Below are 26,413 nucleotides of genomic sequence, written 5' to 3' on the forward strand. Positions count from 1 at the left end.
GATCATACCAATGGAAAATCTAAATTGTATGGGAAAAAATTAACAAGTACTGAATAAGCTGCTAAAAGCCTGGAGATTAAAATTGAAAAATCTGCCAAATGACCTTTCAAGGAAAAAGGTTGAAGAATAACATTAAGGCCCCCATTCACAATACTTCCATAAGAAAGTACAAATTCACACTGACTTGGGTCTAAAAAAGTAAAAGTCTAACGTTTTGTAGCATTAGTGAGCATTCAACAAGAGCTGCTGGGTGTAGCCAACACAAAACTAGTGGTGCAGTATATACAATGACGACTTAAAAACCATGGAAGATGTATGCATCTTCCATTTGGTCATCTGCTTCTCAATTCAACATCAGGAAATTCATTACTGCAGAGTACCATGTCCTTCGATGGATTAACTGGGCTACCAAGAGCAACCCCTGCAACCTTAAAGCCAGTCCAATTTTCAATGCTCAACATGATCCTGTGGAAACAGATTCTAACAGAAAGAAACACTGTCACTCTTGATCAACTCATTTCCTATCAAATGGATGCAACAGATGTTTACCATATTTTAGATAAAGCTCAGTTCAGGAGAGCTGTCAATGCAGGCATCTGCTTCTCTAGTCAAAACACACTCAAGTTCTCTTACAAAGTCTCTCCATTCTCTATCTCACAGACATTGTTTCTGTTGCATGCCTTTTGTATAGATACTTCCATGAGCACTGTTCTTCTGAATTGACTTCTGCAACTTTCCCTCTCCTCCAAACCAGTCTGAACACATGCCACAACATCCATTTATTGTCCAACTTTTCTTCTTCCACATTTATCCCTTCAACTTCAGTTTTCTGGAACAACCTTCCTTCACATATATTTCCTGAAAATTAGTCTACCAAAATTCAAGTCTAATGTCAACAAGTATTTTCATCTGTCTTCCCAATGCTCAAACACAAGTGCAGTATTAAGTATTATAGGTCCTAATACTTTGTGTTTATATATAAAATAATAACACAATCTAAGTTCCCTACAAGGTTTGTTTACCCCCAATACCTTACAATTGAAATACACTTAACTTTGCTTTTGAAAACCTGTGTAATAATAAGTATAAAAATATGGTGATTTCAGAAACCTATAACAGAATTTTAGACCTTCCACCAGAGTTTTATCTTAGAAATTCTATAGTTGACGAAAACACCGTAAATGTTCAGCCTCTCTGAAGACGATGAAGATCTGTTCAGCACTGCATAGATTTGGAAACAGATATTAAATAGTAATTAATCTATATAAGCAACAGTATTATAAAAATTAATCTATATGTTCTGCAATATAAGAAGCCCATAAACTGTTCATCATATTTTTCTACTAACTAGTACCTATTTGAAATTGTTTGCTAATATTTTTTATAACTTGTCATAATCATAAATCGTAAACATAGATTATTATATATTATACTACATTAATTTATTTCTGTATTTTTTTTACTATAATATTGTGTTAATAAAATTCTGAAAATATTTCAACTTTTGCCTCTCAAATACAGGGGCCCCAAGAAGTGCCTGTAACTGCATGTACAGGAACCCCCTGACTTACTTAATACTTAACTTACGCAAATTCGACTTTAAGTTTTTGCTGGTGCAAACTGAAAGAAATATGGAAACGTATTTTGCATCTGTAGGAATAAATGAAGGTATTGCGAAAATATCGTAATGTGAACCCAATAACAATTTTTTTTTTGCAATTCGTTCCAAGTCCTTGGATATTGAAAATTTCGCTTATTACTAAGCTATTTATTTCTCAAAAAAGGTCATATTTGTAATGGAAATTGCACTACCCTTTCATCATTATCATATGTTCGTGTTATAAGAATCAATTTTGAACGCATTTGTGATATTTTTTTTAAAACACGTTTCTGGATGTCATGACCATAAAACAATAAAAACAATTTGCACTTTCTGGTTTTTTGGGCTTTTCTGTTAGTGCATCTAATTATAAAAGGATAGTAAACTCAATTTTATTGCATTTGCAATAATCCTGATAACTGCAATTGTGTGGGTTTTTATGTTATTATGGTGAAATGTGTGCCCCTTCACTGAAATCTTCAATCATATAAAAAACAAATTTTCAGAAACTTTTCTTCATTCCTATTTACGTATTACAATGATAATGGGAAAGTGACCAATGGAAAGTGCAAGTGGTGGTAGTGCCAGGAAATTAAACAAAATTGATTTAGAAATCAAGATGAAAATGATTAAGAAGTATGAAGCAGGGCAAAAAATTTATTGTCATCTATTGCAAGGGAATTAGGCCTCACTGCTTCAGCAGTGAATACTATTTCAAAGGACAGTGCACGTATAAAAGAACATGTCAAAGGATCAATGCACTTAAGATCAACATTGATCACAAAACAGCACAGAACATTAAAGGCGGCAGTGAAGTCGCCAGTGCAGATTCTGCAGCTGCAGAGAAATTTTGTGATGTGTTGGAAAAAATTATTGATGAAGGTGGCTATTCATCACAGCAAATTTTTAATGTTGTCGAGACTGCTCTGTATTGGAAAAAAAATGCTGGATTGAACATGCACTGCCAAAGAGGAAAAGACAATGCCACGTTTCAAGGCTTTTCAAAAGATAGGGCAATGCTCTTGCTTGGGGGCTAATGCAGCAGAAGATTACAGATTAAAACCACTGCTTGTGTACCATTCTGGAAATCCTATTGTGCATTTAAGGGCATCAATGAAGCCACCCTTCCAGTGCATTTCCGATCGAACCAGAGAGCATGGATAACAATCTCTCTCTGTGAGGTTTAATTTAAATGCTGCTTCATTCCTGAGGTTGAAAAATATTGTAAAGACAACGATGTTCCTTTCAAGGTTTTGCTTCTATTATATAGATAATGCTCCTGGACATCCTACGCATCTAGATGATTTTAATTAAAACATGAGAGCCATATTTCTACTACCACATACAACTTCACTCATTGAACCTATGGATTAGGGTGTTATTTCGAATTTAAAAGCATACTATTTACGCACAACATTTGCTCAGGAATTGTTTGCAGCAGACAGTGAGAAAAATTTTACGTTAAGAGACTTTTGGAAATCTTACAATATTTACCACGCTATCTTAAACAATAATAAGGCCTGGGTGGAAATTACTAAAAGTTGTTTAAATGGCGCAAAGAAGAATATATGCCCACAGCATGTAAAAGGATTCGAAGGATTTGAAAAAGACGAATCATATGAAGAGGTTACACAAAAGATTGTAAAGGCTGCAGAGCTACTTCAGTTGGAGTTTGTTTGTTATTTGGTTTTTAGGAGCATTAGCAACTAAGGCCATATTGCTCTGGGGATATGCGGTGGTAATTCCCTGACCTTTCCACATCCTCCGTATTTAGTGGTCACGGGCTCGAACCCTGGTCTAATCAAGAAGCGTGTGCTACGCTGCTCCTGCCCACCTGGCTACGGAAGTGCCTTCAGTTGGAGGTTGAAGCCAAAGATGTGAAGGAGTTAGAGGAAGAAAAGGAATTATCTAACGAAGAACTTATTGACTTGTAGGCAGTGATAGTGAAAGAAGAAAATGCTGATGAAGCTCAAGATGAACCAAACGAGGAGTCAAGATGCTTCATCACAAGAGAGGTGGCAATGGCATTTCGTGAAATTTCATCGGCAATGGCGAGGTTTGAGAAGATGGAACTAGGCTTTTCATACCAACTAAGAAGTATTGTTCAAGTTTTAGGCCTAAATGGGATGCATAAGAAAAATGCATGGGATGCAATATAAATTATCAGACAACACAGAAGCCTATGGCAGATATAAGCTAGTCAGTAACCATGTCGCAAAGGAGGTTTTTTTTTTTTTTTTTTTTTTTTTAATGTGAACCCCAAACACGAGAGGTATTAGAACCTATAGTATTTAGTACTGTGCTTGAGTTGGAGGTTGAGAAGATGAAAGAAGATATTTGTTGACATTGGACTTGAACTTCTGTAGATTGTAATTTTCAGGAAACACGTATGAAGGAAGGTTGTTCCAGAAAACGGCAGTTGAATGAATAAATGAGGAAGATGAAGAGTTGGTTCTGTGGGTTTGAAGTTGGACAGTAAATGGATGTTGGCGGCACGTGTTTGGACTGTTTTGAAAGAGAGAGCAGGAATTATAGAAGCCAATTCAGAAGAACAGTGCCCATGGAAGTATCTGTAGAAGAGGCATGCAGCAGAAACAGTACGTCAATGAGAAAGCAAGTGGAGATACTCTGTTAGAGATGAATCATTAATTAACCTAACTGCCCTCTTCTGAATGGAATCAAGAAGCCTGAGAGAGGTTTTGGGGGCACCATCCCAGATGTGGGAACAATATTCCACGGCAGGGCGGATTTGCGATTTATACAGAGTGAGCAGCTGTTTGGAAGAAAAGTATCGCCGAGAGCGAAAGAGAAAACCAAGTTTTTTAGATGCAGAAGAAGCAATATTTGTAATGTACTTGTGCCAAGAGAGAAATCCCCAAAAGGGATATATCATTTTGCCTAGAAGTCGGAGTGTCACTAAAGATAAGCATAGGAGCAGAAGAATCCTTTTTGCGAGATATAAGACAAGACTGAGTTTTAGAAGGGTTGAAATCAACTAAGTTGTCTTTGCCCCACTGGAGAATTACCTGAAAATTGGCATTTAAGGAATTGGTAGCAGATTTTCGAGAAGTTGAAGCTGATTGAGCAGGACAAGGTTTCTCAAAATGGAAAGTGGAATGCAATGTGCTATCATCAGCAAAACTATGGATAGGATTTCCAGTCAATGGAAGAAGGTCATTAATATACAAGAGTAAAAGAGTGGGGGAGAGAACTGAACCTTGGGGGACACCAGCATTAGTGGAGAAGTTAGAAGACAGAGAGCCATCTACCATCACCCTGAGTGAGTGATCAGAGAGAAAACTGGATAACCAATTACAAAAAATAGTTGGCAACCCATAAGATGGAAGCTTGTTTAGAAGACCTTTATGCCAAACACATTTAGGTCACCTGCCTAACCAAAAACGGTTAGGCAGGTGAAGGCAGATTACGAGAAATCTTTGGCAAATGATGTAAAGAAAAACAGCAGAGTTCTTTACTTATGTAAACTCTAGAAGGAAAGAGATGAATCAGATTGGTCCACTTAATTAGCTGATAAACTGAATGAATATTTTGCATCTACATTCACACATGATGAGTTATTCAAGGAGTGGAATGCCAGAAGTTTATCAAACTCTAACAGGGAGCTAAGTAATTTTGTAATAACTGAAAGCAAAGTGGAGGAGAAATTGTTGAAGTTAAACATAAGGTACCTGGGGTGGACGGGATCTATCCAGTTATATTAAAGGAGGCAGCAAAGGAAGTACGCAAATCCTTAGTAATAATTATGGGAGCTTCCTTGGGCTCAGGGGGATCAAAACTTAGGAGTGGGAATGAGATTAGCTTGGTGTGGACAAAGTTTTTACGGCTCCAGCTAATAGAGAAGTTTTTCATAAATTTTTACCATTTTATTGACTAAACTGGCATATTAATTTATTTTCTAGAAGTAGCTTTATATTCCTAGTTAGGACACTTAGTTTATTTTGAACTTAGATAGAGATTTTGTGGTGGGTTATTACTTAGTACTGGCAAAACCTGTACTGTTCGAAACTTGCCGCCATTGTGTATTTTCGATATGGAATAGCATTACACATATATATACAACTTGATAGCATAAGGCATAACATAAAACTAGATAGCATAATACATAGCACTGTAGTAAGAATCTGTTAGCTTAGTATAGTATTGGCAATTAATCAATTATATTTATAAATTATTGTTAATTAAATTGCATTTAAATGGTAATCATTTAAACTTGTGTAAACTTAGGTAAACTCGCGTTTTTTTTCCTTCTAGAAACTCGCATTTGTGGTAACACTGATGGCACTTCCAACTCTTTTTTTTTTTTTGGTAGTTGTTGGCGCATAGGCTTCTGTGGCCATAATGCACCTCCCAAGGTTTATGCAGTACTTTGATCCAAGCCCGAGGCGGGAATCGAACCTGCGACCTTTGGGTTGCCAGGCAAGCATTTTACCCACGCGGCTAGCCCGGTCGGCTACTTCCAACTCAGTTGCAATGTGTGCTTTATCCATACACAATATATGTAATGCCAGGGGTATTACATATATATAGAACTTGATAGCATAAAACTAGCGTAATACATAGCACTGTATTAGGAATCTGTTAGCTTAATATAGTACTGGCAATTAATCAATTAAATTTATAAATTATTGTTAATTAAATTGCATTTAAATGATAATCATGCCCCAGACTAGAGCAGCAAAGCAACTTGTGCAAAGTAGCGAAAATTCTGTGGTTCGCGGGAGAACCGTAGGGGACAGTTCTCCAATGCATCTGTCTAAGAAAAATGTGCAAAATGTGACATGTTTGCAGATCTCTCTCGAACAGGATATGATCTAGCCATGGACGATGTCTTTGTGTGTGCTAGGTGCAGAGAATGTAAAGAAATTAGGTGCCAACTCAGTGTTCTGATGGGCGTCTACAAGAGCTTGAAGAGTCAGATGCCCTCAAAGGAATTAAATGGAGGCCCCCATCAAGTTCTCAGCTGCCAAACTCAATGCCAGAGCACCCTCTTATGCACCATGTAACACAGCGGCAACCTTCAGGACAGAATGCGCTGGTCCCACAGGAGCTAGTTATTGTTGGTGACTCAACTGTCAGGGAAACAGGAAATATATTGTGCAAAAAGGATAGTGGAATAGGACCAGGGTATATCTGCCAGGCAAAAGTTAAATACTTAAATACAAGGGGTCCAAGAATCTTTGCTGATGCTATCGAGGCAATATTAGGTGGGTCGGAAAACTGCTAGCTTGGGGGGGGGATTAACAGACTAATAGATTAACAGTAGCCGAAGGCAGAGGTGGAAATGATTCTTGCACAGCTTCTACTGGAATGAGCAGCAGCCCGGAAAGCAAGTTGCTGGGGATATCAAGAACTGATGGGAGTCATGAAACAAGTAAATACGTGGTTTTACAGAAATGTGTCAAAATACTTTATATTTCAAAAGAAATTATTGGAAAACAAATAACTACCTCATAGAATACATCAGAAAGGACTATGATTTATATAATATTTTTAATTTTGAAAATATAACAAAAACTGTTAGGTATATCAAAGAAATATTTATTACAAAATGTATTTATTTTAAATAAGTCACTTTTATTTGAGTAATTTTTTGATCTGTTCAAATATGTACTAGTTATTTGATGGAGTTGTTTTTGATCATTATGTAAAGCACTAGTCATATTAATCTGATTTTCATCAAACCTGCAACTGCTCAAAAACATTTTATATGAAAACTCATTGCACCCGGCGTAACATACGCAATCTTTCTGATTATGGCATAAATAGTTTAATCTAGATCCTTCAGTCTTCACCATTCTTGTTTAGTGGCGATATAATTCTACAACAGCCACCTGTAGAATATAAGCATATGCCTCTATTAGCAGGTGGTTTCCTCATCTTCTCCAACAAATATTGTAGCAACTTCCATTTTGGATACAGGTGCATTATATCGTCTCTTATCTAAGTCTGGGTCTTCTATAAATGACACGCACACATTCATTGTTGCATTGGCCTGGGTTATTTGATGCATTTATTTATATGACTCAGCAAATGGGTTAACTTGTTGCAGTCCAATTGTTGCATTACTTCGGCCATACACCCTTGGTTTGATTGTTTTTCAAGCCATTTTTTTGTTGCTTCAGCAGAATCAAAAATATCAAGTTGTCCATATCCTGGCTTATTTTCCTCGTTTGGATATAGTGGTGAGACCAAATGGTAAATCTGGCCGTGTATTCTAAAACAGTATGGACCATTTCCAGGTGGTGATTTAATCTCTGCACCCACTGATGCAAACGCCATTGCTGAGTTGTACTCTGGTATACGTTCTTTGCAATTATTCACTTCATGTGTATCCCCTGTAAGCAGCTCTCGTAATAGCGTAGGTGTCTCAGACAGTAGGTGAAGTGAAACCTTTCCATCACGACAGCATTTGGTGTATTTATTTGACGGGTTTAACCGATGTCCCAAATATCTTGCATTGCAATACTCACAATTGTTACACATATTTCCTATGCCATGCTCTTCCACATTAATTACAGCTTGTTGATTATTCGCATCTAGTACTTCTATTTGATTATTCAGCGTTTTGCCCATCTTCTAATTTCCAATCTTGCTTCTCTTTCTTCAATGTTTTCTGTCCGTCTTCATAGTCACAGAGTTTCGGTCTCTGTCTATTAGATCTCTCCTCTAATGTTTCATTAGCATTTCTTCTGCGTTTTCTGAAAGTTCTTACACACTGTTCAGCCATTTTTACACTTCTTAAAACTTAGAATGGTTTATTAAAATTGAAGACATAAAAAATACACAGTTAAAATAAACATACATCGATAGCTTTGAGGCATAGGTTGCCTTTCTTTAGTCGAAAGATATTAGTACAAAAAATTAATAAAGAGTGTCCGATATGATTGTCATGTGAGGTGAACTGATGCTAGCAACAATTAGCAGTTGGAAAAACGTTAGTACAAAAATTAATAAAGAATGCCCGGTATGGTGGTCATGGGAGGTGAACCACGTGAATGGGTGCTGGCAACAATTAGCAGTTGGAAAAATTGGGCAGCATACCTAAGCATTTTATATATATAGATTATAAAAAATGAAATTTCATTGAAGTTGGTCAAACCATTTAAGTACTTGGTACAGTCAACGTGTCATACTAAGTACAGTCAAAGCTCTTTATGGCAAACCTCTTTTTAATGTCCCACACGTTATAACATCCTATGTGGTTAGTCACTGCTAATTTCTCATTAATGTAATACTATTTTATGAACAATCAATATAACACCCTTCCGATATAATGACCGTGTTCTCATTTCCCTGGGGGGGTCAATATATAGAGCTTCGACTGTAAATAGACATGACCTTTCCAAAAGAATATTTTTTTTTTAAATCAGTAATTTCGTAATTTTGATAAAACTGAAAGCATTTGAGTCATGAATATTATTATAAGTATGGATGCCAATTAAAATAGCATAATTCATGGTTCTCCTCAAATCCAATCAAACATCCAGGGCATATAATTTATATTGAAAAAGTGTGTCGTTACAAACATTCTTGTTCAATAGCAAGTCACAAAAATACTGATACCTACCATCTGCTTAAGGCCAATATAATAATAATTATAAAAAATGAATATGTTCAACTTTCTTTATATCAGAGTTCACTGAACAGCAGACAGAACTATGGAACGATTTTTTTGGAATTTCTATTCTGCTGTGTATACCATGAAATCCTTTCGTGTACCACACTCTGGTTTTTTTTTTTTTTTTTTAGAAGCATTAGCAACTAAGGCCATATTGCTCCGGGATATGCGGTGGTCATTCCCCGACCTTTCCACATCATCCGTATTTGGTGGTGACGGGCTCGAACCCCGGTCTAATCAAGAAGCGTGTGCTACGCACTGCTGCTCCTTCCCACCTGGCGACGGAGGCGCCATCACACTCTGGAAAACACTGATACAATTTAATTATTACAAAGTCTATAGTTTTTATATAAAAGCTATGGGCTTTCAGATAATAATACTACTCTGCATTAAAAAAAAAAAAAAAAGCGATGTTTTCCCACAAAGGGTGTTTATGAATCATTTTCTAATGCTGATTTCAAAAATGATTTCCGTTTGTTACCATCACATCATTTCTTCAAAAAAGACAAAAGAAAATTTGATTTTTCACAAATTTTTTATTAATTTTTGTGCACTGAAATCATAACAATGCTCTTTTTATCAGACTTTTATATTTAAATACATGTTTAAAACACTATTGAAAAAGGCAGTGTGGTAAAAAACTAAACACTTGCCTTCCATTTTAAAAACTGATCTACGATGATCAAATTTTTTAATTTCTTTGACTTTCTTAAAGATCCTTCTACTTTGTTTGTTGTTTGTTATTTGATTTTTAGGAGCATTAGCAACTAAGGCCATATTGCTCTGGGATATGCGGTGGTCATTCCCTGACCTTTCCGCATCCTCCGTATTTGGTTGTGATGGGCTTGAACCCCGGTCTAATCAAGAAGCGTGTGCTATGCACTGCTGCTCCTTCCCACCTAGCTACGGAGGCGCTCCTTCTACTTCATAATCCCTCTTCACCATCCAGCAATAGTCATCCATCAATGTTGACATTCCTCCCCTGCCTTCAGCCCCTGGTGCCTCATCTCCATGCCTTTATTGTCCTGGTGAAACCTTTCATCCTGTTATTCACTAATACTTCCTAGACTTTCTAGATATTCCGGGCAGTAGTCAATGTGAGAGTGTAAATAATGTACCTTGACACTCATATTGCAGCCCAGCTTCTTGAAATTTGCCAGCATATTTTATACTGTATTCTTGTAGTTTGGATCCTTATGTTCCCTAAGAAGTTCTCAACAACAGATCTGAAGTTAATCCATGCCTGTTTTTCTCTTTTATCCATAGTTCCCTCAAAATCTCAGTCTCCCATCAGTTTGCAAATTTGAGTCTAACAAAAAATAACTGTTTTATGTTTTAGCTTCACTTGAGTGATTAATGGGAATTTAGTACAAAGGTAGTTGAAGCAGGGACCTTCCTGAGGTAAAGCTTTTGCAAACTGTTTCAAACTGATGTGCAAGGGTAGAAAGAGAACAGTTTTTTTTTTTTTGGGGGGGGATATATCAGTGGTTTATGAACTATGTTCATTGATCCAGGCAACAAACTGCCCCTCTCTGGTCAGACCTTGACATCCCAGTGCTTATGCTTTGCCTGACTGTCCCACTCACACAAAAAGCAGGTATTTTTGTATAGCCAGACTGCTGTCCAAGTAACATGCTTATCATTTTAGTCAGCACAGACCAACCAACCATGTTTTTCGTACTTAATATTTGTTGGCAACTTCTTCAAAGTTTTTTCAAATGTAGAGTGAGCTACTAGAATTTACCCAGTAGCTCACTCTGCTTTGACTTTTTATTGATTCATCAAAGAGGAGTCTCAAAGGTGTGTTGCACTACAATGGAAACTCCTCTTTGATGAGTCAATAAAAATTCTCTGCTGGGTAGGATTGTAACTAATTCCTAAATAATCCATTAAGTAATTTATATTCCTACAAAAACCAGAATCGTCCTTGCAAAAGTAGGGGAGTAGTTCTTGTTAGAAGATTTTTTGACTTAAGTTTAGAATCAAGGAGTTCTAGAGATTCCTTTGATAAATTTAAATCTCTTACCAAATCATTGAGTTCATGCTGTGAAAACAGTTGAGGGGGCTGGATTCAATGTCTCCAAGTGTGTAGACTTCAGTTTCATCTTCTGAAGCTTCACTTTCAGCATTCTCTGCTGCTACATTATCCAATATAAGTGGAGAGTATGGAATAGGCAGGTTATTTCCATGTGAGACTAGTCTAATGGCAGATGGAATATTAGGATACAGAATGTCCTTTTCACTCTTTGCATTATATCCCTTTATTAAATAAGCCAAAGTAACAGTCATCACAGTGGTTTGTAGGCTCCTGCCAAATCATGGGAATTGCAAATGGCGTAGCCTTCTTTTTACAATTTTCAAACAATCGCAATACTTCAATACAGGTTAGGCAAACTTTGTGTGGAGACCACTGTATCTTGGTCATCAAGTTTCGCTACAAAATAAGCACAATACACATTTTTTACAAATTCTGTAATATCTTGTCTTTGCTTGAAGAATGTCCACAAATATAACAAAATAAGTTCAGATTGTTCCAACATTTGCGTGAAGACATTTTACTTTTCAGCACAAGTTTGACATGATAACCTCAAAAATAAACTGAACTCACACTGATAAACACTGCTGCATGGAGCTCTCAAGGCCAAGAAGCAAATGACTGCAGCAGCATTGCCAATATGTGAAGATTTAAATTACAAATTCTGAGCGTTTAATCCTAACTTAATAGATCAATAATACAATTCATGACATCAACACTGATGTGATAGACAAAAAACGTTATGTGATAGAAAAAAAAAAAACATATAACATTTCTCAAATCAGCATAAAAAACCCAGTTAAAAACTGCAATTAGTTTATAAACATCAAAAACCACGAAGAGTGGTGTTAATAGAAATCAGACAAACATTTTCTGAAAATCAGAGTTACACTGGTGCTTGCTGCAACTCTTATCTCCTTCTGAGCATCAGCACCTGAGTATAGATACATATAATTTTAAAATACTGTCGCCAATCCATCCTGAAATAGAACAGGATGATTAATGGTATGATTGTGATTAGTTTATAAGCATCAAAAACCATGCAAATTGGTGAAATTTAATAGTTAATTATAGCTATTAATTAATACTATAACTATAATTTCAATTATTTAATTATTAATTCAATAAATTTATAATTTCATTTATTTAATTATTATTATAGATTTAGGTTTTTCTGGCGCATTAGCAGCAGCAGCTATTATGCACTATTATTATAGTAAAATCCTGTTACAATGAATGTACAACGAATTGTAATATGTACAGCAATTATAATGAATAGCAGTAGCTATTATGCACTATTATTATAGTAAAATCCTGTTATAATGAATGGCATCAGCAATTTTGGCACCAGTAATTACTATCTCCCCGTTTTTTGTAAAAGAATTTAAAAAATGTTCACATTAAAGAAAAACAAAAAACAGATGGATTTTTTTAACAAAAATTTCACTGTAATGAAAATATTAAGTTCTGGCCAGCTACCCTTATTTCTCTTAACAAAATATTTTTACTCTTGTAGTATATTTAGTCATTTTATTTACTGATGATTGGTAAAATGGAAACTGATACTTCGATATATTAGAAAAGTACAGCAGAATTCATCTGAACAAAATTCTTTTGCAATAATTTCAAAATATTCATTACAATGAAATTTCAGTACAATGAAATCATTTGATCTTCCATCCCTGAGAAGTTCTTTGTAAAGAGATTTATTTATGTATGATGTTTATTTTCCACAATCACTGCTGAAGCCATTTTGTCAATAGATTTGAAGGGGGAGGAAATTGTAACCTTACTATAAAGGAACTTGTAAGGTACAGAATTTACAGTATAAGAATTATAAAAATGTCTCAAAAAAAATTAACATATACATTAATTACACTTTTGTTGTAGTAAATAAAAGATTCCTCTTTTATTGATTATTCACTAAATACAAATTATACATGCATTTCTTCAGATGCTTGGACATCCTGAAATTGAGTCACCCATTGCTCAGGTTTTATTCCATTATTATATGTCTGAAATTTAAATATTCAATGATTAAATATTTTAATATAGCCTTGAAGGACATAGTGAATGCAGTTATCTGACTACTGTGTAATACTTATATTAGTATTGGTAACATTATGCAAGGAAGAAAAGGTTATATAAAACCAGATTTAAAAAAAATCTTACTTCACTAAATTTATTCAAACTACCCACCTCCACAATACAAGGTAGAAATTTATTCCAACAAATGATTTGTCTTTGGGTGAATGCAAATCGCCACACACCTATTCTGAAAACATCCTTTTCCTATTTAAATGTCTTATAATGTATACAAGTATAAGACAATTAAATAGATTAAATATTTGTTAATATAAGAACAGTTTTAATTTGAAAATGGTTGAACACGATTTTAATGCAGGCATGTAATCTACATATTTAGACATAATTTGAGAAATGTTAATTGATATATACAGTCCATTCCGGTTATTTGGAATACATCGGGACTAGTGCATTTTGGCCCGATTAAGCGGCTGCCTCAATTATCTGAAGTTTCACGTAAATAGTTAAAAATATTAACTATTTATCCCCCCCCCACCTTTTTACGATTGGTTCACTGTACAATCAAATCACATTGCAACGAACTCAATATAGTAAAGTACCGTTCACTATACGATGTGCAGTAAGCGCCGGTCATTGTGATCACATTTGTGAATTGAATTTTAATTCTATTAAACAGCAATTCTAATTAGCGAAAATAGGAGGAATATTATCCACAGGCTATAAAAGCAAAGATATATTAAGCAGAAATTTATCACCTTACCAATTAAAAAATACGTGAAAATCGGAAGAATATACGTGATAATCAGAATAATTAATACGTATTGTAATATGTACATACGAACTAGTTAACATTTCTGTTCATTGACATTTGTGGGTGGGGGGTTAAAATTTAAAACAGTAAAAAGATAAGCAATCAATAACAAAGAACACGGCACACACAAATTGCAAGGAACACAATACGCGCAAGTGAGAACCGAGTAATGAGTTACAAAGCTTTAAAAATACGAATGAAGAGAAGATCTGAAATAAATTTATTTATATGATTGAAGATTTCATGGAAGTGTAAACACATTTCACCATAATAACCCACAGAATTCCAGCTGTCGGTATTATCGCAAATTCAATAAGATCGAGTTTACTGTCCGTTTATGATAGATTTCACTAACAGAAAAGCCCAATAAACAGGTGACTGCTAATTGTTTTATGGTTGTGACTCCAGAATTTCGACTGTACCACGTGGTACCGTTGGAGACACTCGTAGGGTAATCTCCAGTGCTGCGGTCTCCTACCCCGATTAAATGGCATGCTGTCCCAATTAAGCGAAGTAAACCCTGGCTATTTTCTTGATTGATTTCTGTTTTTTAAGATTTTCCCCAAATAAACGGCTGCCCCTATTAACCGGTGGCCCAAATAACCGGAATCCATCCACTGTATATAGAAACTGAATCTTTCATATATTAAAAAAAAAAAAAAAAAAAAAAAAGCTAAAGCAAACAACATAGGCAGCAAAAAGCATATTCCTCTACATGATGCTTGAAATATAAACAATTTTAAAATGATAATTAAATAAAAAATAATGCATCATTTTTATCTAATTATCATTTTAAAATTGTTTTTATATATATATATATATATACAGGAAGTCCCCTGATTTACAGCAGGTTATGCTTCTATTAAAGATGCCATACATTGAAATTCATTTGATCAAAGAAACAATTAAATAACAGAGCAGTGATATTTAACCTTTTTGATGTGAAACATCCTTGCAGGCACCTACAAAAATTTCAACCGACTAAATCTGATTAGTCACGAAAACATGCGTCACGGAAGTGATTACATCATCCGTGGCCTCGCCAGAGGTGCTTCCCACAATCCCTGTGCCGAACACTTGATGCAGTGGTAATGCGATTAGAGTGCAAGATGCATATTTTCGTGATCGGTATGATACCTCGAGTTCTATCTGAAATTCTTTACAAAATTCAAACGGCATTCCCTTGAATTTCTTCAAAAAAGTATCGAGCAAGTTTGAAAAAGACTATCAAGATTGCGTAAAGGGCAAAGAGAAAATCAAGAGCTGGATTTAGCAGTCCCTTCAACCAGCAGTGCTGCTCCATCTAACAATGATGGAGTGGCAGTACCAGCTCCATCATTAGATTGTACCCAAAGTGACTATTAATTATATACAACAGAACATTTCTCCAATTGTGGAGAAGATGAGTTTAAATGATCAAGCTCCTTTTCCTTACGCTGACTACTATTTATATAAGAATGCACATCTAACCAATTTCATTGTCACTCACAGTCAAGAACACTGTAGGTTTACTGAGCTGTCTAATCATAGTGAATAGATCACACTTATGTTGAGCCCAGTAGTAGGTCAAGTTTGGAATTGTTCTTAGGAAGGCCACTGTTCAAGTTCATTGCAATCATAAATATATGTTTCTTAGCTATCATAAATCCATTGTATCTTGTCTTCCAGCTGAAATTATGGAAATTTGTGAATGATCAAATAAAATATTTACAATATAAAATCTCTTTTATTTTGTAATCAATATATACAAATCAAAATACCTAAAAGAAATGCAAAGGATGTTTCCATCCTTTGCATTTCTTTTAGGTATAAACAAACATATAAACTAAATAAACAGCATCTTCTAATTTCTCATCACTAGCTTTTTTCATAGTTTTCCTTTTTGTAGAGCCCTGTTCATTGTCTAGCTTTGAAGTAAAATTCAAAATTTCATTTTTCTCTACTCTATGTCAGATATGGTTGCTTTATCAAAGTTAAAAATCTTAACAAGAGATACATCGGTTTTGCCCTTTTCCAGTCTATTAATAATTGTTATCTTGTCTTCTATTGACATTGCAGTTTCTTTTGCCTGTAGATGCTATTATTAACACAACTGGGCAGTAGCATTAAAATTAAAAAGCAAAATGACACAATATTCCACTTTGAAATAGCCACGAACAAAAGCTTGAACATCGAGTAATTAGAAACAAAACGCCTGAAATAACCTGACACTGCAGTGGCTTGCAGCGTACTGGGTGAAAGCTAGCATCTCCCCCACCATACTCCAGCCCTAACAACGGTACAACAATGGCACAACAAGGTCACCGGAGACAGTCCTCAGTCCACACAATAGTTAAAGCCAACATTTGATTTTTAACTCCTGCAATGACAAATTAAGACTATTTCTATGCTATAGTAATAGAGGCATGTAATGCAAGAAAGCAAGCGTATGAGCTTATGTAGCATCAGCCAAAAAAAAAAAAATTCACACAACCATTCCCTATAAAAGTTTGTCCAGTTCCTCCTTGAATTTGATTAAGCTATCAACTTTCACAATGACAGATAGAAGTTTGTTCCAGCAATTAACAACCTGCTGGCTAAAGGCAAATTTCTACACATCTATTCTACAGCTGACTTTCCTCAATTTGAATTTATGCCCCCCTTGGGTTCATAATCTCAGCAAACAGAAGAATCCCATCAGAAACACATAAAATCCAAGGAAGTGAAGCCAGTCGACATCGATGGACAGGGCAGTGTCGAGTCAGTTTGGTGTGACATAAGCATAGGTAAATCAAAATTGAGAGTAGGATTGTGCTATAGGCCTAATGACTCTGATGAGTATAATAAGATACTGTGCAGGGAAATAGAATGGGCCAGTAAATCAGAGAGTCTTATAATGGGGGATTTTAATTTCCCAGATATTGACTGGAATTTGTGGGTTGGTCACTCACACACTAGCAAGGCTTTTGTGGATTTATTGGATGATTGTTTTCTACACCAGCATGTTCGGGAGGCAACTAGAGGGAGTAATACTCTTGATCCGATTATCAGTAGTGATTCTTCATGCATTAAGAATCTGCAGATAAAGGAACCACTAGGTGGCAGTGATCACAGTGTGCTGAAGTGGGATTTACTCAAGGAGGTAACTACCATCAGAGGTAAAGGTAAGGGTTTTTGCTTTCATAAAGGTGACTATGATGGTCTGAGACAGTATTTAAATTCTATACAGTGGGACCAACTGATGATATTACCAACAGCAAATTCAAAATGGGAAGCATTCAAGGAACTAATCTTGGAAACTACCAGGCGTTACATACCAACCAAGAAATATTGTTCAAGGTTCAGGCCTAAATGGTTGTCAGATGAACTAATGAGACATATGGCAGAGAAGAAAAATGCATGGGATACATACAAATTAATGGGTGACATGGAAGCCTATGATAGATATAAGTTGGTCTGTAACCAAGTCACAAAGGAGATTAGGCAGGCAAAGGCAGATTATGAGAAATCCTTGGCAAAGGATGCAAAGAAAAACAGAAAAGAGTTCTTTACCTATTTAAACTCAAGAAGGAAAGGGATGAATAAGATTGGTCCACTGGATGTTGATGGTTCAACAGTTGAGGATCCTGCTCAGGTGGCTAGCAATCTAAATGAGTATTTTGCATCTACATTCACACATGAGGAGTTATTCAGGAAGGAGATTGTCTTAGGTGAAGTAAACATTGGCAGTGAGCTAGATGGTTTTCTAATAACAGAGGAAAGTGGAGGAGAAATTGTTGAGGATAAACATAAAAAAGGCACCCGGGGTGGATGGGATCTATCCAGTTATATTAAAGGAGGCAGCAAAGGAAGTAAGCAAACCCCTAGCCATAATTATGAGAGCTTCTTTGGACTCAGGGGAGGTACCCATAGACTGGAGATGTGCAAATGTAACCCAATTCACAAAGGAGGATCAAAGGCTGACACAAGTAATTATAGACCTGTTAGTTTAACTTTGGGTCCAGGAAAATTAATGGAGGCACTGGTTAAAGAAGCACTGCAGGATCATCTGGACAAGAATTTAGTTATAGCTCAGACACAGCATGGTTTTGTTAAGGGCAAGTCTTGTCTGACCAATTTGATTGGATATTATGATGTAGTCACAAAAGAACTGGATGCAGGGAATAACTTTGATATTATATATTTGGATCTTAGAAAGGCTTTTGATACTGTTGCGCATGGAAGACTGCTGCACAAATTGGAGCAGTGTGGCACTGGAGGCAAATTGCTGCTATGGATAAAGGGATGGTTGAGTGGCAGAAGACAGAGAGTGGTAATCAATGGACACTGCTGAACGGGGACTAATGTTATTAGTGGAGTTCCTCAGGGTTCAGTGTTGGGTCCATTGTTGTTTTCTGTATTTATAAATGATATTGATGATGGTATATCAAGCTTAATGTCCAAGTTTGCAGACGATACAAAGGTTGGCAGGGTTGTTAAGGACACTACTGATGCTATTCTGCTGCAACAGGATCTGGAAAGGCTGAGCAGATGGGCTGAGAGGTGGCAAATGAAGTTTAACATTGACAAATGTAAAGTACTACATATGGGAAACAGTAACCCCAGATCAACGTATCAATTCTGTGGTACTATGCTGACAGTGGTAGAGAATGAAAAGGACCTGGGGGTAACTGTGCAGGAAGATATGAAGTTCTCTGAACAGTGCAGACGAGCTGCAAGGGTAGCTCATGGTGTCTTGTCAATGATATACAGGAATTTTTCTAGCAGGGATAGGGATGTGATTATTCCCTTGTAAATGCTAAAAAGAATTCAGTGTGCTCAACCCATTCAAGGCCTTATACACCTCAATCAGGTCACCTCACAGGTGCCTGATCTCCAGCTGCTGCAAGTTGCAGAACTTAGCATAAGTAGAGGCATATGATGCAAGAAAGCAAGCTTATTCAGCATCAGCCAAAAAAAAAAAAAAAAACCGCTACTCCCATTTCACCCCTCCGTTCGTTCGAAATACCTGTCCAGCTGAGCCTTAAATTTGTTTAGGCTATCAACTTCAACAACAAGCGATAGAAGTCTATTCCACAAACCAACTGCCCGCTGGCTAAAGGCAAATTTTCGCACATCTATCCGACATCCGTCCTTCCTCAATTTGAATTTATGCCCCCCCAGGTGATTATTCTGAGCAAGAGGAAGAATCCCATCGGCACTGAGCATGCTCAAGCCATTCAAAGCCTTATACACCTCTATCAGATCACCTCGCCAATGCCTAGTCTCCAGGCTCTGTAATTTGCAAAACTTAAGCCTTTCTTCGTAAGAGCAACCCTTTGTTCCATTCACTAATCTTGTTGCCCTTCTCTGTACTCGTTCCAGCAGCTCTACATCCTTCTTGAAATGAGGCCTCCAGACCTGTATACAGTACTCAAGGTGTGGCCTGACCAATGCCTTATACAAGGGAATAATCACATCCCTGTCCCTGCTAGAAAAATTCCTGTATATCATTGACAAGACACCATGAGCTACTCTTGCAGCTCGTCTGCACTGCTCAGAAAACTTCATATCTGCCTGCACAACCACCTCCAGGTCCCTTTCATTCTCTACCACTGTCAGTGTAGTACCACAGAGTTGATACGTTGCTCTGGGGTTGCTGTTTCCATATGTAGTACTTTACATTTGTCAATGTTAAACTTCATTTGCCACCTCTCAGCCCATCTGCTCAACCTTTCCAGATCCTGTTGCAGCAGCATAGCATCAGTAGTGTCCTTAAAAAACCCTGCCAACCTTTGTATCGTCTGCAAACTTAGACATTAAGCTTGATATACCATCATCAATATCATTTATAAATACAGAAAACAACAATGGACCCAACACTGAACCCTGAGGAACTCCACTAATAACATTAGTCCACACTGAGCAGTGTCCATTGATTACCACTCTGTCTTCTGCCACTCAACCATCCCTTTATCCATAGCAGCAATTTGCCTCCAATGCCACACTGTTCCAATTTGTGCAGCAGTCTTCCATGCGCAACAGTATCAAAAGCCTTTCTAAGATCCAAATATATAATATCAGTTATTCCCTGCATCCAGTTCTTTTGTGACTACATCATAGTAGCCAATCATAGTAGCCTTAACAAAACCATGCTGTGTCTGAGCTATAACTGAATTCTTGTCCAGATGATCCTGCAGTGCTTCTTTAACCACTGCCTCCATTAATTTTCCTGGAACTGAAGTTAAACTAACAGGTCTATAATTACTTGTGTCAGCCTTTGATCCTCCTTTGTGAATTGGGGTTACATTTGCACATCTCCAGTCTGTGGGTACCTCTCCTGAGTCCAAGGAAGCTCTCATAATTATGGCTAATGGATTGCTTACTTCCTTTGCTGCCTCCTTTAATATAACTGGATAGATCCCATCCACCCCGGGTGCCTTTTTTATGTTTATCCTCAACAATCTCTCCTCCACTTTCCTCTTAGTTATTACAAAATCATTTTAGTTCACTGCCAATGTTTACTTCCCCTATGACATTCCCCTTCCTGAATAACTCCTCATGTGTGAATGTAGATGCAAAATACTCGTTTAGATTGTTAGCCACCTGAGCAGGACCCTCAACTGTTGAACCATCAACATCCAGTGGACCAATCTGATTCATCCTTTTCCTTCTTGAGTTTAAATAGGTAAAGAACTGTTTTCTGTTTTTCTTTGCATCTGTTGCCAAGGATTTCTCATAATCTGCCTTTGCCTGCCTAATCTCCTTTGTGACTTGGTTACAGACCAACTTATATCTATCATAGGCTTCCATGTCACCCATTAATTTGTATGTATCCCATGCATTTTTCTTCTCTGCCATATGTCTCATTAGTTCATCTGACAACCATTTAGGCCTGAACCTTGAACAATATTTCTTGGTTGGTATGTAACGCCTGGTAGTTTCCAAGATTAGTTCCTTGAATGCTTCCCATTTTGAATTTGCTGTTGGTAATATCATCAGTTGGTCCCACTGTATAGAATTTAAATACTGTCTCAGACCATCATAGTCACCTTTATGAAAGCAAAAACCCTTACCTTTACCTCTGATGGTAGTTACCTCCTTGAGTAAATCCCACTTCAGCACACTGTGATCACTGCCACCTAGTGGTTCCTTTATCTGCAAATTCTTAATGCATGAAGAATCACTACTGATAATCAGATCAAGAGTATTACTCCCTCTAGTTGCCTCCCGAACATGCTGGTGTAGAAAACAATCATCCAATAAATCCACAAAAGCCTTGCTAGTGTGTGAGTGACCAACCCACAAATTCCAGTCAATATCTGGGAAATTAAAATCCCCCATTATAAGACTCTGATTTACTGGCCCATTCTATTTCCCTGTACAGTATCTTATTATACTCATCAGAGTCTTGCACCCTTTCTATTTAATAATCGGAAATGAATGCATCAAGTGGCAGGAGTAATATTTCAGCATAACAACCAGTGTACTAAAAGTATATACACCTAATTCTGTTTTTACACGATAGATACGTTCCTGAAAAGTACGTGTAAAAAAAATTCGTGTAAAAAAAGACATTGTATTTATGGAAGAAAAGAAGATTGGTTCCGGATCTAAAAAAATCAGTAAAAATAATTTAAATAAAACACATAAAATATTCGTTTTAAGCTTATTATTTTATTTCACCAAAATACACATGTAATAATATGTAATTAAAATGTACTAAAATAAATTTGTATGCATATGAAATGAAAAAAAATTCTTCATGAACAAAAAAAATTTGTTTTACACATAACAAGATTTTATTCATTTTCAGTTTCTGATAATAAACGGCGCATACATTTGCGCACGACTGGAATATCACTGCCATCACTAGAAATGTTGTGGACATCATCTTCTTCCTCTATTAATGAAATTCTTTCTGTGATCTCTTCAGCAAAATCAGCACGAGTCTCCTCTGGTGCTGATGTTTCACTGGTTTTACGAACGAATGCAGTTATTAATCGTTGTGTTCGTGTTTTGGTTAGGCCATTATATAATTCTCTGTAAGAGGCTGTCAACAACTTCAGTTCACGTTGAAACTTCCCAGCGCGTTCCTCATTAGGGTCATGTTTGACAAAATGATTACCTAATTTTCTGGCCAGTTCCAGACCTTCTTTTATTAAATCTGCATTTAGAACAGGATCATTTTCTTCATTACCACTACGTTCTGTGGGATAAGGAGTCCCAAGGACAACCTCTAATATTTCATCTTCGCTTAGGGCTTTGTCGGTTAACAATTCATCAATATCTTCAAACGATAGATCATCGAATCCTTCTCCACCAATTTTGTGTGCCATTGTAATGATGTTGGGAAATTCGGTCGTATTAGGGATGATGGGATCTTTGCTTTTTACACATTGTGGCCAAACCGCTTTCCAACATGCATTTAAAGTTGCTGGTTTTAATTCAAACGCTAATCCAACTTGATTGATACAATCCATAATTGAGAATTTCTTCCACACATCAATGACTGTTAGTGTTTCATCATTCAGTTTGTCCAAATCGTGTTGGAATGTTCGTTTTACGTAGTATGTTTTAATTGTCGCAATTATACCTTGGTCTAGCGGTTGTATCAAAGATGTAGTATTAGGTGGCAGAAATAAAATTTGTACGTTTGGGTGTTCCAAGACAGGATGGCCGGGTGCATTGTCAAGAATCAGAAGAACTTTAAATTCGAGACCTTTCAAATTCATATAACGTCTGACTTCTGGGACGAAACATTTGTTGAACCATTCTGTAAAAATAGTAGTGGTCACCCAGGCCTTCTTGTTTGCCATCCAGTGAACAGGCAGTTTATTGATATCTACACATTTCATTGAACGTGGGTTTAGGGCTCAATTTACCAGCAGTGGTTTCAACATACGATCTCCTGAAGCGTTGGAGGAAAATAACAAGGTCACACGATCCTTAGCTACCTTAAAACCACCAGCAGTTTTCTGCGATTTGGCTACATACGTTCTGTTCGGCATTCGTTTCCAGAAGAAACCAGTTTCATCTGCATTCCACACTTGATCAGGAGCGTATCCTCCATCTTCAATAATTTTTGCAAGTTCCTGCGGGAATACTTTAGCAGCCGATTCATCTGCAGATGCAGTTTCACCTTTAATTTTTATATTATGAAGAGCATTCCTTTTAAGAAACCCTGTCATCCAACCTGTACTCGCAGAAAATTCATACTTTCTGTTTAACTGAGATGAAGTGCTTGGCTCCTTTTCTTTAATCTGTCTGTAAATTCTTAGTGCTGTTTGCTTGATGCCATTTCCATCTACTGGTACTCTTTTTTGTGACTGATCTTCTATCCATATTACCAGGGCCTTTTCCATTTTTTCCTTGACAATATCTCTTGTATATGATGATGAATTAACACTTACTTTTGTTCCAGAACATACCGACTTCCTAATTGCAGCTTCATTTTTCTTAATAGTTCTTACGGTAGCTTCATGTACACCAAAATGCTTTCCTACAGACATAGTCCCTTGTCCAGTTGCAAGACGATCTAAAATTTGAATTTTAAGTTCCAAAGAACTCGCTTTCCTTTTCATTTTGGTAATAGGCGAATTATTCGACATTATATAAGGGCTACCGAAAAATATCTCAGTTATAATTAATAAAAAAAGGTATGAAAATTTTGTAAACTTACGATTTATTGACTATCGGCAAAATTAATAAATTTATATGTGCACAAATTTCACTAAAGATTCTTTCACTTTGAAATAGAGCTTACTACTACATGTCTGCCGAAGATACAATGCACGAATACTGTAGATGTGCACCAAATTCAATAAAAACGTTGATGATTCATAGATACCTAGACGAAAACATTGGTAAGCAAAAGCACGCGTTTCAAAACGCATACACTAGCTGTTATCCAATCTATTGATGCATGTAATATAGAAATGATACTAATATGCCACAAATAAAAAAAATTTTCTTAGAATTTAGGCAAAAAAAAATTCATAGAAATGGTGTTAAATCAAAATGACTCGCGTAAAAAGAGAATGAAATATTTATTTTGAATTCGTGTTAAACCAAATTCGTGTAAAAAAAGTTCGTGCAAAAACAGAATTAGGTGTACTGTAATTTGTAATTTTTTTTTTTTTTTTTGTTTTTGGGGGCAGCGGTATTTCAGATATTTAACGTTCTACTGTAGGGTTTTTTTTTTTTTTTTTGCACCACCTTTCAGAATGTCCTGCCAGCACCCATGGATGGAAGCAAAGGGAAAATGAGAGTTGGAGGGGTGGAGAACAGTGATATGCTAGACACCAAAAGATTTTGGAAGGTGGTTGTTATGTTGTTGTTATTTGGTTTTTAGGAGCATTAGCAACTAAGGCCATATTACTCTGGGAATATGCGGTGGTCATTCCCTGACCTTTCCGCATCCTCCGTATTTGGTGGTGACGGGCTCGAACCCCAGTCTAATCAAGAAGCGTGTGCTACGCACTGCTGCTCCTTCCCACCTGGCTACGGAGGCGCCTATTTTGGAAGGTATGACAGAGCATCTACAGGCAGATGGAATGGATGATTTGGTGTGAAGATATCTTATTGGTGATTTCAATTTGTACCTTACTGATTAGAGCAAATGAGAGGGGAACTCAACAAGGAGAAACAAAATTCTTAAATCAACTAGATGGGAACATTTAGCATGGAGTGATAACAGTTTTCAGCTGGAGTAGGATGAAAGAGTTGTTAGAGGTAAAGGCATGCCATTTAATTTCAGGGGAAAGGATTATGATAGTTTACGATATTTTAACTTAGTGATATTTTAACTAAGCAGTAGCACAGAGAGGGTAAATACAAAAGACCTATGATAATATCTTTAAAGAAGTAGTCATAGAAGCCATAAGCGCATACACCATTAAGAAAATATACCATGAGGAGGATGTTGAGATGGATGAATATGGACCTGGCCAGTTTAGCAGAAGAGAAAAGATGGCATGGGAGAATTACAAATGATGAAAAGTACTGAAGTTTACAACAGCTATAAGCTGAACTGTAATAGTACCACAGAAAGGATTAGGATGATTATAACAAATCAATGGCAAATTAAGAGAGCAAAGAATGGGGGGAGGAATGAGTTTTTCATGTATGCAAATACAAAGAGGAAGAAAAGATTGAATAAGGTCACATCATTATGTAATGGTCAGTTTATTAACCAGTTTATCTACAAGTAAAGTTGTAGATAAACTGGTTAATGTTGTTGATTGAATAGGTACTTTGCATTGATCTTTACAGATGAAAGACCCTTCACCGAGAAGAGAAACTGTATCAGTTTGTTTTGTTTTGTTATTTGGTTTTTAGGAGCATTAGCAACTAAGGCCATATTGCTCCGGGATATGCGGTGGTCATTCCCTGACCTTTCCGCATCCTCCGTATTTGGTGGTGACAGGCTCGAACCCCGGTCTAATCAAGAAGATTGTGCTACGCACTGCTGCTCCTTCCCACCTGGCTACGGAGGCACCTACTGTATCAGTGGAGCCAAACAGAATGTAATTAGTAATACTGAAATTAGGCCAATATGTAGAGTAATATTTAATCGCAATCCTCTGCTTTCTGTCCTGCAGCCATCATGTGAACAATCAAAGGATCTTACTCCTGATAAAATGTTTTCCAGATTATACAGTATTTTGCTCATGCAGGACAGCATCAAATGCTTTGCTGAAGTCCAAATAACCAATATCAAGATTATTTCCTACATCCAATTCATGAGTGACTCTTTCAAAATGGTTAACCAGATTAGTTAAACAAGACTTTCCCTTTACAAAACCCATGCTGTGATATTCCTTCAGAATATCATTTCTATCTAGATGCCCCTGTATTGCATTTTTAATCATTGTTGCACACTTTTCCATACCACTGAAGTCAGCTTGGCTGATCTGTAGGCACTCTTTACTCTTAAAGCAACCTTTATAGACTGGTGATACATTGCCACTTCTCAAATCCAGAGGAACCTCCCAAGTTCAGCAATGCCCTCATAATTAATCTTAATGTTTTGGTGAATTCTCTCTCTCACCACCTCCCTCAAAATTACAGAGTATTTGCCATTAACCCTGGGAAACTTACTTGCCTTTAGGTTTGAAAATTTGTCTAATAAACAATCTTCTGTAATTTCGGTATCACTAATTACATACTGTTTGGCTCCACTGATACAGTTTCTCTTCTCAGTGAAGGGTCTTTCATCTGTAAAGATCAATGCAAAGTACCTATTCAATCAGCAACATTAACTAGTTTATCTACAACTTTACTGTGACCATTACATAATGATGTGACCTTATTCATTCTTTC

General features: G+C 36.6%; 1 protein-coding gene across 3 annotated transcripts in view; it reads right to left on the reverse strand.

Annotated features, from left to right (window-relative positions):
* Window positions 1-13,050: 13,050 nt before the first annotated feature.
* The window catches only part of MAGE (necdin, MAGE family member), a 224,698-nt gene continuing 211,335 nt past the window's right edge, over window positions 13,051-26,413 (reverse strand). For all 3 annotated transcript variants that reach the window (XM_090371627.1, XM_090371626.1, XM_090371628.1), the window contains exon 10: window positions 13,051-13,289. In XM_090371627.1, the coding sequence (XP_090227753.1) occupies window positions 13,209-13,289 (81 nt within the window). In that variant the 3' untranslated portion in view covers window positions 13,051-13,208. The remainder of the gene's footprint in view (window positions 13,290-26,413) is intronic.

This window comes from Mastigoproctus giganteus, chromosome 4 (assembly GCF_048544385.1).
Source record: "Mastigoproctus giganteus isolate SK-2022 chromosome 4, ASM4854438v1, whole genome shotgun sequence".
In the NCBI taxonomy this organism is placed as follows: Eukaryota; Metazoa; Arthropoda; class Arachnida; order Uropygi; family Thelyphonidae; genus Mastigoproctus; species Mastigoproctus giganteus.